We start from the raw sequence: 12,514 nt of genomic DNA on the forward strand, positions 1-12,514 counted from the left end.
TCTGCTAAACATAATCTTTCCTCCCACAGGACATCCCTGGTTCCTTTTTGTCTCTCCTTCGCTATTGTCCCCTCTGGTTTGATCCCCTGTTTCCTGGAGGCAGACTCGCACTGCACATTAAGAACTCCATGTCTCACTATCTGTGTCCTGCTCTTACATCTCCGAAACCCCAGGGATACCCCTGGCTACGACTTCCCCTTCACTTCCACCTCATGTTTGTCCATGTGTTGTACCATCCACCAAATAGTGACAATTCCATCGAGAGATCTGTCTCAGATGACATGGACAAATTCTGAACCACTGATCCCAACTCTATCTTCCTCATTTGTGATGATTTCACTTGTCACCATGCCAAAACCAAAACTTGTTTAAATGTTGTCTCCCTCCTCGAAAACTCCTTTCAACAAATATTTTCCCCAGGTCATCTTCCATCTACCTGGAAATCTGCCATAATCACTGCATTACATAAACAAGGTGCAAAAACCGATGCCCTCAACCACAGGCCCATCAACTTTCCAATCATCAGCAAGGCCATGGAATCCATAATCGCAATTGATGTTAAAAAAAACAACAACAAAAAAACCTTCCTTTTCTCCAAGGAACTCATGTCAAATCATCAATGTGCATTCAGACAAGGTCAATGCACCTTGGACATGCTGCTTCTATTTACCCAGCAAGGGCTGGAGGCCTTCAATGTCAGACATGAGATAAGGGCAGTCCCTCTGGAAACATCTTGGACTTTTCATACAGTAAATCATCCCACCTTGCTCTCCAAACTCTCTGCCAATGGCATCCAAGTCCAACTCCACTCTTGGATTACTTTACTCTCATAGCCAATATGTGGCTTCAAAGGAATCCTTGAATTCGTCCACCGCATACATCTCCCCTCCCCCACCTTCCTATCCACACCGATTTCTTTGTCCCCCACAGGTTTCTGCATTGTGCTCATGGACAACTATCAACTCTCTTTTGGTGAAACTACCGAAATCCAGGATTGCTGCTCATCTACACTCATTCATTCCCCCCATTTTCCTGCCTGTGGAACCGGCTTCCACATTCACTTCAATCTCATTCTTCCTTCCAAGTCTTCGAGACAGCTGATCACCACCATCTCAGATAATCTCCACATAAGACCACAATCTTTTGTACCCCAGGTAACTCCCCTCACACTCCCAAACCCCAAGCTCCTTCTAAATTTACAGTTTTTCCTTCCTGAGAGTGTGCTTCAATATCCATCTCGTCCACCACATACATCCCCCCTCCCTCACATTCCTCCCCACAACAATTGCTTGTCAAAGTCTCCCTCTATTTTGTCTTTCAACCCACTGTTGGTGTTTCCCTCTCTCTCTCATCTTCCTTTTCTGCTGTTGCATTCTGGTACATTCAGTGCTCTCGCTCTTCCGCGAGCATTGACATTGCACACAAACAAGGATTTCAAACAAACAATGCACACCATCTCTCATCAACCACAATTCTGACCCATGATCTTTTTGACCCCCATTAACCTTCCTTGGTACTTTCAGTATTTCTTCCCCTCCTCCCTTTCCTTTTTGCCTGTTCGTTCATACCCTTGATATTTGTCACATCATCAATTCTACCTTGTTCTTTTGAGTCTCACTTCTGCATAACAGAGGGACAAATTAAAATCCTCATTTCCCGTTACTAGGGTTAAGTGTTTTTCAATCATTATTTAATTGGTCATGGTTGAGTAATATTCACAGTTCATTTGTTTGATTGCAAATCGGAAACATCATTGTGATGATAATTAAATGAAACCACTCAAGGGTTAGTAAACGAATGCACAACATGTATATAATGTTGTTCGGGGTTCAGAGACGATGTAAAGGAGAGAGATCGTGTAAGTAATCTAAGGATAGTTTGTGGTTATAAAGCTCGACGAATGTATGAGGGGCATTTCAAAAGTTCTTTGAATGAGATATTTCCAAGAGAAAAAGAAACCGAAACTTGAATATTTTACAAGCGATACGTGGGAATATAGTTAATTCATTAATATCCACGCTTTGCCCTCAGTTTTGGCTTCTTGGATGATTGTGAGAATCTCGTTCTGAGAACTTCGTGGAAAAATCAACTTTAAACGAGGTAAGAGTGGTTTGTGTTTTTTGTGCAGATTTGTAAAATCCTATTCCACATTCACTTGTTCGTCGTTGTGTCCTCATGTCCTGCCCGAAAGTAATCATAAGATATTCAAACTCATCCATGAGATTACTGAAACTTTAGAAAAACAAATAAATAATTTCATTAAGTTCCTGATATCCTTCATATTTAGAAGGTGTCTTGTTTCGAAATAAGTTTTGTTGTGTTACCATCATTCGGTGTACATATAGAAATGTGAAATGTTGGTTTGGTGTAAAATTTTATCAGTTTCTAAATGGTGAAATATTGATTTATTAGACACGTTTTAACTTCAACAAATAAAACCTTACCTCGTTTTTATCTGGGACCAAAATCAAATCTTCACGATACTTTGAACACAAATTTCTCGAAACATCCAACGGAGGCACGGAATTGCTATCCCCACCTGTGAGGGCATTTGTGAAACAAAGTTATCCGAGGTTGGGTATGAAGGAAGATTTACCCTCTTTATGAAGTATTTTAAAGAACTAAACCGACAAGATATACGGGATCGCTTCACTACTTACGATGTTTCGAAACAACACACGCAACCAAAACCACAGAATCATTGGGTTCCAGGTCGATGTGGATTCGAGTTAGAGGACCGTCGTTTTCTGGTGGTTTTAACATTCATGGGACGAACCGGCTTCTAATTATATTATCTGTTCCCATATGGAATCAAGATATAATTCCAGTCATGTTTGTCAATTATGAATGTAAATAGTCCGTCAGTGAAGGTTTCATTTCAAACTGATGTGAGTGGTTTTTTTCCCCTGGGATTACACTAATTATTACCTTTAAATATTTTCACATGTTTGTACGTTATTCTTTCAAGGTCGAACTGGAGTACCTTGGGGTCCAACATTTTTGGTGGAGGTACTTCAGAATGTGGGCAAGGTTTTCAGCTCCCGCACGTTGTCCTTAATATCCGTCTTGCAACCATCAAAGGCCGCTATGTGGTGTATATTGGGATGTGGGGGTCAGGCAGTGCTGCCGCCGGTCCACAGAGAAAAGGTAACCACCATGAGGCCAATACCTGGGTAACTTTTCAATGTCCAAAGTGTCCTGAAACCAGCACCGGGAAAAACTCACGCAGCCGGGCAGCGCCAGGTCGCCCCTGCTCACTCATTTTCTCGGCATCTTCTACATCATTTAAACTTAAGCTATTTGGGCCAACTCTCAGTGAATGAACAAATTGTTTTCCTTTATATCCTTGAGATGGTTTCCTCGTTTTAATAAATCAGTAATTTAGAGCTGACAGGTTACCTTAGATGCATGCACTCGCAATTTTTACTGTTTTGAGTTTGAATCTCAACACATCTATACTGTCGGGTGACCGTTCTCTCGTGTGCACCATCCATCGGAAGCAATGTTTGTTGCTCGATGAAAAGATCCCCGTTTTCTTTATTGAAGAGGATGCGAGTATCTTGGACATCCTGAACAAATTACTACCAAAATCACATTTCGTGGAGCTTCCGATCTTGCACTATATTGATAGATTAACCTATTAATGGGACTTATGAAGTTAAATTAGAATTCACGTGTGATGAGCCAATTTGCCTCTTCCTGGACTGCAGTTTTCTCAAACTTAATAAATATTCATCTTCAAGTCCCAACTTACTGCCTTGTGGATCCGCCATTACTAGACCCAACAGGTCTTCCGCATACTCAGCACTAATTTATGGCCTTTCATTGCCTCTTAGTGAATTAGCCTTTTCCTGTATTGCAGTTTTGTCAAACTTGATAAATCCTTGGTTTCATGTTGCAATTTCCCCCCAAATTAACTTCCAGACCAAATGGGTCTTCCCCACACTTTGCACTAATTTCTGGTCTTTCCTTGCTGGAGATTCCTCTTTTTTTTCTCTCATTATCTTCTCCCTTATTTATTATTTGCTTGTGTTTCTATTTTTAATTTCTTCCTTTTACTTTTTTTTTACGAGTTCCCTTTCAAGGAACTTTGAGCAAGAGGAGGCCATTCGGCCCATCAAAGCCTGCATTATTATTACCCCTTTATGGTTGTTTATGCTTGGTATTGGTTTCATGGTTAGGATGGTGGGCTTGGGATCCGAGGATCCTGAGTTAAAATCCCACTTGGCTGTTGAATTAATACCAGGTGGAGTTGACTCTACCTGTCATCCTTCTGAGGGTGGCAAAATGAGTTCCAGCTTGCCGGTATCCTGCGTCAGAGTGGCGACCTGTCCAGGATTGTACCCAATAGCCAAGGAGACTGCTTAGGCAGCACCAATGCTCTGCTCATAGTCTGTTCCCAATGGATGGATGGGTGGATGGTTGTTTGTCTGTGCTCTATCTTTTCAAATGCTGTCAAAAAAGGAAGCAACACATACCATTTTAAAAGTATTGTGTATGACTCGGCCAGTTCGAACCACTGATCTCACAAACTCAAGCACACTCTATCCATTACACCACCGAGGCTGGTTTTGTAAAACCACTTACTTTGCAGCAGAAATGGCTCCAAAAGCATTTTCATCCTTCCTTTTGCTCCTGGTGGAGTTTGTTCATTTTTTTATCAATATTTTTATGATTTGCTTAAACTCTGCTGAAATAATATTATTGCAACAATTGTTTTGTCTGCATCTCCTATGAAACTATTATCCCTTCTATGTACAGTATTATATAAATGCCCTTTCAAAAAACAACAACCATCAATACCTCGATGGTATATCAAACTCCTCTCTGTCCAATACATCCATGGTGTGTTATTATTTTTCTTGTTTAACTTGGATCGATCTCTGAACGATATCTGTGTTCAACGTTGCAACAATTTGGTTGCAAAGCATTCTATCATTTTAACTTTTATTCACGAGAAATAAGAATACACCATGAGGAAGTATTTATTTGTTTTCTTTCCAATTGTTTTTAAAAATATTAAAAAGTTTGCGTTTCTTGGACTCCTGTGAGTTTCTCGTTGTGAGAACTTTTTGAACTGTCCTCAAAGTAAAACGAATGTTTGCGGGAAAGAATGAGTGCTGGAGGTTTAGTGATTCAAGGTTTGAGACTCAGAAAAGCTTTAAACACTTATATGATACACACCAGCGGAAACAATGTAATCAAACAAAGAGTTTTGATATTTCGAAGAATAAGATATAAAAGAGATGGACATGCAATTGCACATGCAGAAACTTACACAATACGCTTACCTGGTAAAGTTTGAGGACTGAGTGCAGTTTGGACACAATGGGCAAGGCTGAACAGGATGTGTAGCTCAGATTACCTGTGCAGGTAATAGCAGGCACAAGGGTGGGAGATTCCAAAGATTATTTCCTTTGATAGTTCATGGCAGATGGTGATGCAAAGTCGGTTCAGTTTGGCTTTCGACAAGGGCTGGTGAAATATATTTTACCTTTGGCTGTACCAGGTATTGACATTTATTTTAAGGACAATGAGGATACGATTGAACTCATGAATATTGAATGCTTTATTTTTCTTCCCATTTTACATACAGGTCAACATTCTCCGATCACACTGCAAGTATATTGCACAACATGAAATTCAACAATTTTTAGCCAAAGTAAGGAATCCTCACAAATAATTATCAGAATCCCCAATTTTTGTATTTCACAACAATCAAAAAAACTTTATTTTATCAAATGAGTGGAAAAAGCAATTTAATTAAAAGAGTGGAGAAAAGAGATTGTATCAAAAGAGGAGAGAAAAGCGATTTTATCAAAAGAGTGGCGAAAAGAGATTTTATCAAAAGAGTGGAGACAAGATATTGTATTAAAAGTATGGAAAAAAAGAGATTATATCAAAAGAGTGGAGAAAAGAGATTGGATCAACAGTGGAGAAAAGAGATTGGAACAAAAGAGTAGAGAAAAGAGATTGTATCAAAAGAGTGGAGAAAAGAGATTTTATCAAAAGAGTGGAGAAAGAGATTTTATGAAAAGAATGGAGAAAAGCAATTTTATCAAAAGAGTGGAGAAAAGAGATTTTATCAAAAGATTGGAGAAAAGCAATTTTATCAAAAGAGTGGAGAAAAGAGATTGTATCAAGAGAGTGGAGAAAAGAGATTGTATCAAATGAGTGGAGAAAAGAGATTGTATCCAAAGAGTGGAGAATAGAGGTTGTTTCAAAAGAGTGGATAAAAGAGATTGTATCAAAAGAGTGGAGAATAGAGATTGTATCAAAAGAGTAGAGAAAATAGATTGTATCAAAAGAGTGGAGAATAGAGATTGTATCAAAAGAGTGGAGAAAAGAGATTGTATCAAAAGAGTGGAGAAAAGAGATTGTATCAAAAGAGTAGAGAAAAGAGATTTTATCAAAAGAGTGGAGAAAAGAGATTTTATCAAAAGAGTGGAGAAAAGAGATTTTATCAAAAGAGTGGAGAAAAGAGATTTTATCAAAAGAGTGGAGAAAAGAGATTGTATCAAAAGAGTGGAGAAAAGAGATTGCATCATGTGTCATGAACAATCTCTCAAAAGATTTTAAATTACACAATGAGTGCATTTTTGGCTGCTCTTGGAGCACCCTTATTCTGGACATTTCCTTCTGTCTGTCTTTCCGCGAAACTTTGGTCAAGCCTCGGGGCTAAACCACTCAACCGATTCTAATGAAATCTTCTATGTAGGATCAATATGTCAGGTCGGGTTCGATCTGTGACCTGCTACAGGTACCATGTAAACCTGTACTAACCTGTTCCATGGTCGGTTTGTCGGCGACTAAACCGTCTCCCCCACCAGGTTTTCTGGTGAGGAGGGTGTTTGGATATGGACACCGAGCAGGGTTAAAAACAAAACCTGTCAAAGGGCGGAGGAGCTCCTTGTGAGCCAACGGCCATCCATATCTAGTGCCCAACTGTGTCTACAGACGTCCTCCCGCAGTTGGGTTACATTTTTATTAGGAGGTTTGTGGCAGGATTTGCACTCCGGCCACCGTAAAACCCTTCATTCTGCAAAACACAAAAACGCAAAAAACAATCTGAAAACCCACTCCGTGGGAGTACCTCCTGTGCAGCTTCCCTTCGCAGGGCAGTGCACCGGATGACGAGATTGGGGCAAAGCCTTCGGGACCCCTCATCTTTGATGATAGGAGGGAAACCACGGGGTAACATCGCTGGGTCAGATTGCGGGAGAGTGTGTCGGAGTGGTGCTGAGGTGTCGTCCACCAGACGGCGGTCTCCTTGGGATAACCTGAGGCGGTCCCTTCGGGTGGGTGCCTGGAATGTCCTATCGCTAAGAGAGGATGATCACCTGTCTCTGTTATCATCTAAGCTCAAGCGTTTGGACATCGGGATTGCAGCTCTCTCAGAGGTTCGGAGACCGGATTGTGGCGAGAAAATGGTGGGTGGTTACACCTCCTATTGGACTGGTCGCTCTGTTGGTTACCATACCCAAGGAGTTGCTGTAGCTGTATCCAATAATCTGACCCCAATGATAATTGAGGTAACACCGATCAACGAGCATATTATGAGATTAAGGATTCGTCACTCCTGAGGTGTCATTTCCCTGGTCTCTGTTTATGCTCCGACTGAGGCGAGTGATCTCACCGTGAAGGATGCATTCTACGCCACGCTCAAGTCTGTGGTTGATCAGTGCCCCAGACGAGATACACTTAGAGTCTTGGGGGATTTCAATGCATCGACTGGAACTGATAGGGATGGGTATGAGGTGTGTGTTGGTCCCCATGGTTTATGAACCAGAATAGCACTAAGTTCCTTGATTTTGCAAGAAGTCATGGACTTAGGGTGGCTGGTTCATGGTTTCAGCGCCCACAAGCTCATCGCTGGACTTGGTATTCCAACGCTGGCAGTGCGGCAAAGGAGATTGACCATGTCCTCATTGACGGTCGCTGGAGGATGATCCAGAACTGCAGGGTCTACCGGAGTGCTCAGTTTCTCAATACTGACCACAGGCTTGTTGTAGCAACTTTAAAGCTGCACCTTGAATCCTGGAGAATGGTACCATCCTAGCCAAGGCTGGATGTTTGCAAGCTCAGGGATGAGAGAGTAGCTAAGGAGTTTGCGAACAGGCTGAGTGGACACTTGGGGGGTCTGGGTGCTTTGGGGGGTCCTGAAGAGTTGTGGAGCGCCTTCAAGACCACCGTCTTGATGTTGCCGGTGGATGTCTTGGAACTCACCGCAGGGCAAAGAAAAATTTTGTCTCTCAAGGGACACTGGAAACCATTGACCAGAGTCGCAGGGCCAGGCTGAATGGCAGAGCTGAGCTGTTCAGGGAGCTGAGGCATAAAACTGTACGTGCACTGAGGGTGGACAAGGAGGCCTATGTGCGAGGAATCTGTGAGGGGGTAGAGTATTACCTGTGGACAGGTGATTCTCGTCCCGCTTACAGGGGAATTCGCGCATTGCGTTCATCCAAGCCCATTCCTTGGAGCACTGCAGTTAGAGCAGAGAGTCGTAGGCTCTTGTCAGAGGAGTCTGAAGTGAAGGCCCGCTGGGCCGGTTACTTTGAGCGGTTGTACGAGGCTGATCCCCCAGCTGTCGAGTTGGACGTCAAGGGTGTTACAATCCCTGTTGCTGACCCTTGAATCAACTGTGGTCCACCTTGGCTTGTGGAAACACGGGCTGCGGTGAACCAGTTGAAATGGGGCAAAGCTCTAGGGATCTGTGGCATCCATGCTGAACTTCTCAAGTCTGGTGGAAATGCTGCACTCGTGTCGTTGCATGCAGTTTTGTGCTCTGCCTGGAACACAGGCATCATCCCAACTGATTGGAAGAGGGGCCTTGTTTTCCTCTCTGGAAAGGGAAGGGTGATCGCCAAGACTGCAACAACTACCGAGGGGTGACGCTGCTCTCACTGCCGGGCAAGGTCTTTGCTCGGATAATTCTTGATAGGGTTCGCCACCATCTGCTTGAGCACCAGCGTCCAGAGCAGTCAGGCTTTACACCAAAGAGGTCAACGATTGACCGTATCCTTGCTCTTCGTGTCCTAACCGAACGCAGACGAGAGTTTTGGCAGGGGCTGCTTGCAGCCTATGTTGATCTCTGTAAAGCGTTCGATTCAGTGAATTGGGATGTCCTCTGGAGGATTCTTGGTCTTCGTGGGGTGCCACCAAAAGTGATCGATCTGATGTCTGAACTCTACTCTGGTACTGAGAGTGCTGTGAAGTGTAGTGGTACCATCTCTGACTTATTTGCAGTTGTTACTGGAGTTCGTCAGGGGTGTGTACTGGCCCCCACACTTTTCAGCACTTTATGGACTGGATTTTATGGAGGATGTCGGAGAGATCAAGCTGCGGTGCATCCTTTGGGAATGTCACGATCTCGGACCTTGATTTTGCAGATGATGCAGTCATCTTTGCGGAGACTTTGGATATCCTTTTGGGGGCCCTCGAGGTGCTGAATGAGGAGTCGGAGCCACTGGGATTACGGGTTTCTTGGGTCAAAACTAAGATCCAGGCTTTCGGTGGCATCTTGGATGCTGCTGTCCTGTCTGTGTCTGTTTGTAGTGAGGATGTTGAGGTCGTGGAGAGATTCACTTACCTTGGCAGTGATATTCATGTCTCTGCTGGCTGCGAGTCAGAGGTCAATAGACGTCGGGGTCGGGCCTGGGGAGTCATGGATTCACTGGATCATGGGGTGTGGTGCTGCCGGTACCTGTGCGGGAGGACGAAAGTCCGAGTCTTCAGGTCCTTGGTACTTCCAGTCTTGCTCTATGGATGCGAGACTTGGACTGTGACCAAGGATCTGAGACGGAGACTTAATTCCTTTGGTACCAGGTCTCTTCGGAGAATCCTTGGCTATTGCTGGTCGGATTTTGTGTCCAACGAGCGGTTGCTGAGAGAGACTCGGATGAGATTTGTTACCTGCATAGTCCGTGAGCGTCAGTTACGGCTGTATGGACATGTGGCTCGTTTTCCTGATGCTGATCCTGCTCACCGGATTCTCTCAGCGAGGGAATCTCATGAGTGGAGGAGGCCAGTGGGCCGACCACGTGCCTCGTGGTTGCAGCAGGTTGACCATCATCTCAAGGAGATGGGGATGGGCCTGGCATCTGCCTTGGGGGATGGCCAGACGGAGGCCCCTGGAGTACCGGCGGAAAGTGGACGCAGCGACGCGCTGTTCTGGCACATGCTCCCATACCTGACCTGACTTGACCAATATTTCTGGGAATCGTGTGCTTTCGAATATGGGACCCCAGGCCCTAGCAACGGCATAGCAACGGCCCTTTAAAGTGGTCAAAAAATCGAAAAAAATAAAAAAAAATCGAAAAATCGAAGCTTAGAGTTCTGTGCGAAATCTATCTAGCTCCCTTCATGCCAATTTGCAGCCCAAACAAAAAATATTTGTAGGAGGAGATAGGTTTTGGGCGAGTACATGTCGAACATTTCAGAAACGGTTATTTGCGAATATCTCTCAGAGAAAGAGTCTGATTTTGATGAAACTTGGGTGAAATGTGTACAATGTGGCGAGCATGTGCACAAAAATGAATGGTTGCTATGCACACCTTCGTTGCTTAGCAACAGCTAAAATACTTTATCGTACATTGTACACTTATTATGGACTATACAAAAAAATCAATACCTCCGAGGGACCTTTTTTTGTGCCCAAGGAGAATGTCTTACAGCATCGTATAAAAAAATATAATCTTTGGCGAATAGATAAATGGAATTACCAGGGCTGTCATTTGTTAGAGTCTCTTTGGAAACATGCCTGAACTTTCACAAGGCGGGTTTCTGGTCGCAAACTAAGAGAGCTGTGATAATCACATTTATTGTGATAAATTGATTGATAGCACGTACATGAATATCGGCTAGTCGCGTCGGCCAGCTTTCCATGTAGAGGGAGCAGCCATGTCGCCTCCCGGCTTGTCCAAATATTTCTTAGTTTACATGTTTTTTTGTTTTGTTCCATGAAATATCCTTAATTCGCCTACGTAGTTCACCTCTGAACACTCCCCACGCTATTTTAATCCTATAATTCTAATAAAAATCTTGACGAACTACCACCTTCACCACTTTAATTCAGATCATACTATGTACAGATTATTTAAAAATCTATAAAAATGTGATATTTGTACAACATTCCTATTTTAATATTCTTTCTTTGTTTCATTATTTCAGATCTGATGCTGTGAAACACTGCTTACTTGTTTCAGGACATAGCACTGGGAGCGCACTGACGGTGAAAATCTAAATTCCTTGAGTAACAATTCCATTAAATTATGTTGATGGACACCAACCTTACCACTCCTTACACATACCCATCAACAATCACACTCGATACTTCTTCGTTCCCAAATCAGGATGCCTGGAGAGTGGCCTTGTATTCCGTGCTGGCTCTGGCTCCTGTCATTGTGTCTCTCAACCTGATGGTGGTGGCAGGTTGTGCACTGTGTCACTTTGAAAAACCCATGCTTCTTTACATCAGCCTCACTGCCATCACAGATGTGCTCTGGCTTGTGCTGTGGATGACTTTTGTGATAAGTGGTATTCTAGCTGGACCCAGGAAAGTGCCTTTTAGTGAGTGTTTGGCTCAATCTTCCTTATTGGGATTTGCGAACGTTACACTTGTTCTACTCATTTGGATAATTTCCATAGACAGACACTGTGCCATATTTTGGCCTTATGTTTATACATCCTGGGCGGTGAGAAGAACATTGGCCCTGTACTCTGCTGGTTTTCTCCTGCTCATTTCTCTGCTCATCACTGTGCCTGATTTTATCATGGCACAAAAATTATCCTTTTGTTCTTCTGAAGTTGTAATTCCTGATGCTTTTTGCTCAATTGGTTTAATTGCAAAGGCTGCCTGTAGAGGAATGTTACCACCAAAAGTTTACACATTCATAAACTTTTCCTTAATTTGCACATTGACGACAACGACAGTATGCTATTCTACATTTCAGATTGTTCGTGTGTGTCGGAAAAGTTCTTCAACTGAATCTCACAACAAAGCCTTGCACTCATGCTGCACCCAAATCATGGTGTTCACTGTGAAGTTCTGCTCCATACTTATCTTTGCGATTATGAACCGTGTCGACGCCAAACACTCAATATTTCGCTTCTTCCTTTATGTGGTTCTGACAGTGGCTTCACCAACTGCGGACCCCCTCATCTATGGCCTGAGAATTAAAGAAATACGCAAACCTCTAACTCGGGCTTACAGGCATTCCTTGTGGGGATCCAGGTTCAAAACAAAAATAAATCAAATTAAAATAAAATACATTAATATATAAATCCACAGGCAATGCAATGTAGCTCACAGGTCAATAAAGTGTGGGGTGGGGGGGGGTGGAGAAAGTGGAAGGGAGAGAGAGAGAGGGGGAGGAGGCAGTTGAGAGGGGGAAGGGGGAGGCAGAGAGGATGAGGAGAGCGGAGTTGGCGGGGGAGGTGTGAAGAGGGACGACACCTCACCAAATGTGCTATTCACTGCGGGAGGGAGGGTGCGTGTGAGAGACACACACAAACA

General features: G+C 43.4%; 1 protein-coding gene across 1 annotated transcript; it reads left to right on the plus strand.

Moving 5' to 3' along the window:
• The first annotated feature begins 1,876 nt into the window (after nucleotides 1-1,876).
• LOC147013132 (olfactory receptor 1L8-like) lies at nucleotides 1,877-12,304 on the plus strand. The gene is made up of 2 exons (XM_085853442.1): nucleotides 1,877-2,100; nucleotides 11,170-12,304. The coding sequence occupies exon 2, from the start codon at nucleotides 11,271-11,273 to the stop codon at nucleotides 12,279-12,281; it is 1,011 nt and encodes a 336-aa protein (XP_085709568.1). The 5' UTR covers nucleotides 1,877-2,100; nucleotides 11,170-11,270; the 3' UTR covers nucleotides 12,282-12,304.
• Nucleotides 12,305-12,514: the final 210 nt, after the last annotated feature.

Source organism: Eptatretus burgeri, chromosome 14 (assembly GCF_056783735.1).
Source record: "Eptatretus burgeri isolate ZD-2024b chromosome 14, Ebu_testis_v1, whole genome shotgun sequence".
Classification (NCBI taxonomy): Eukaryota; Metazoa; Chordata; class Myxini; order Myxiniformes; family Myxinidae; genus Eptatretus; species Eptatretus burgeri.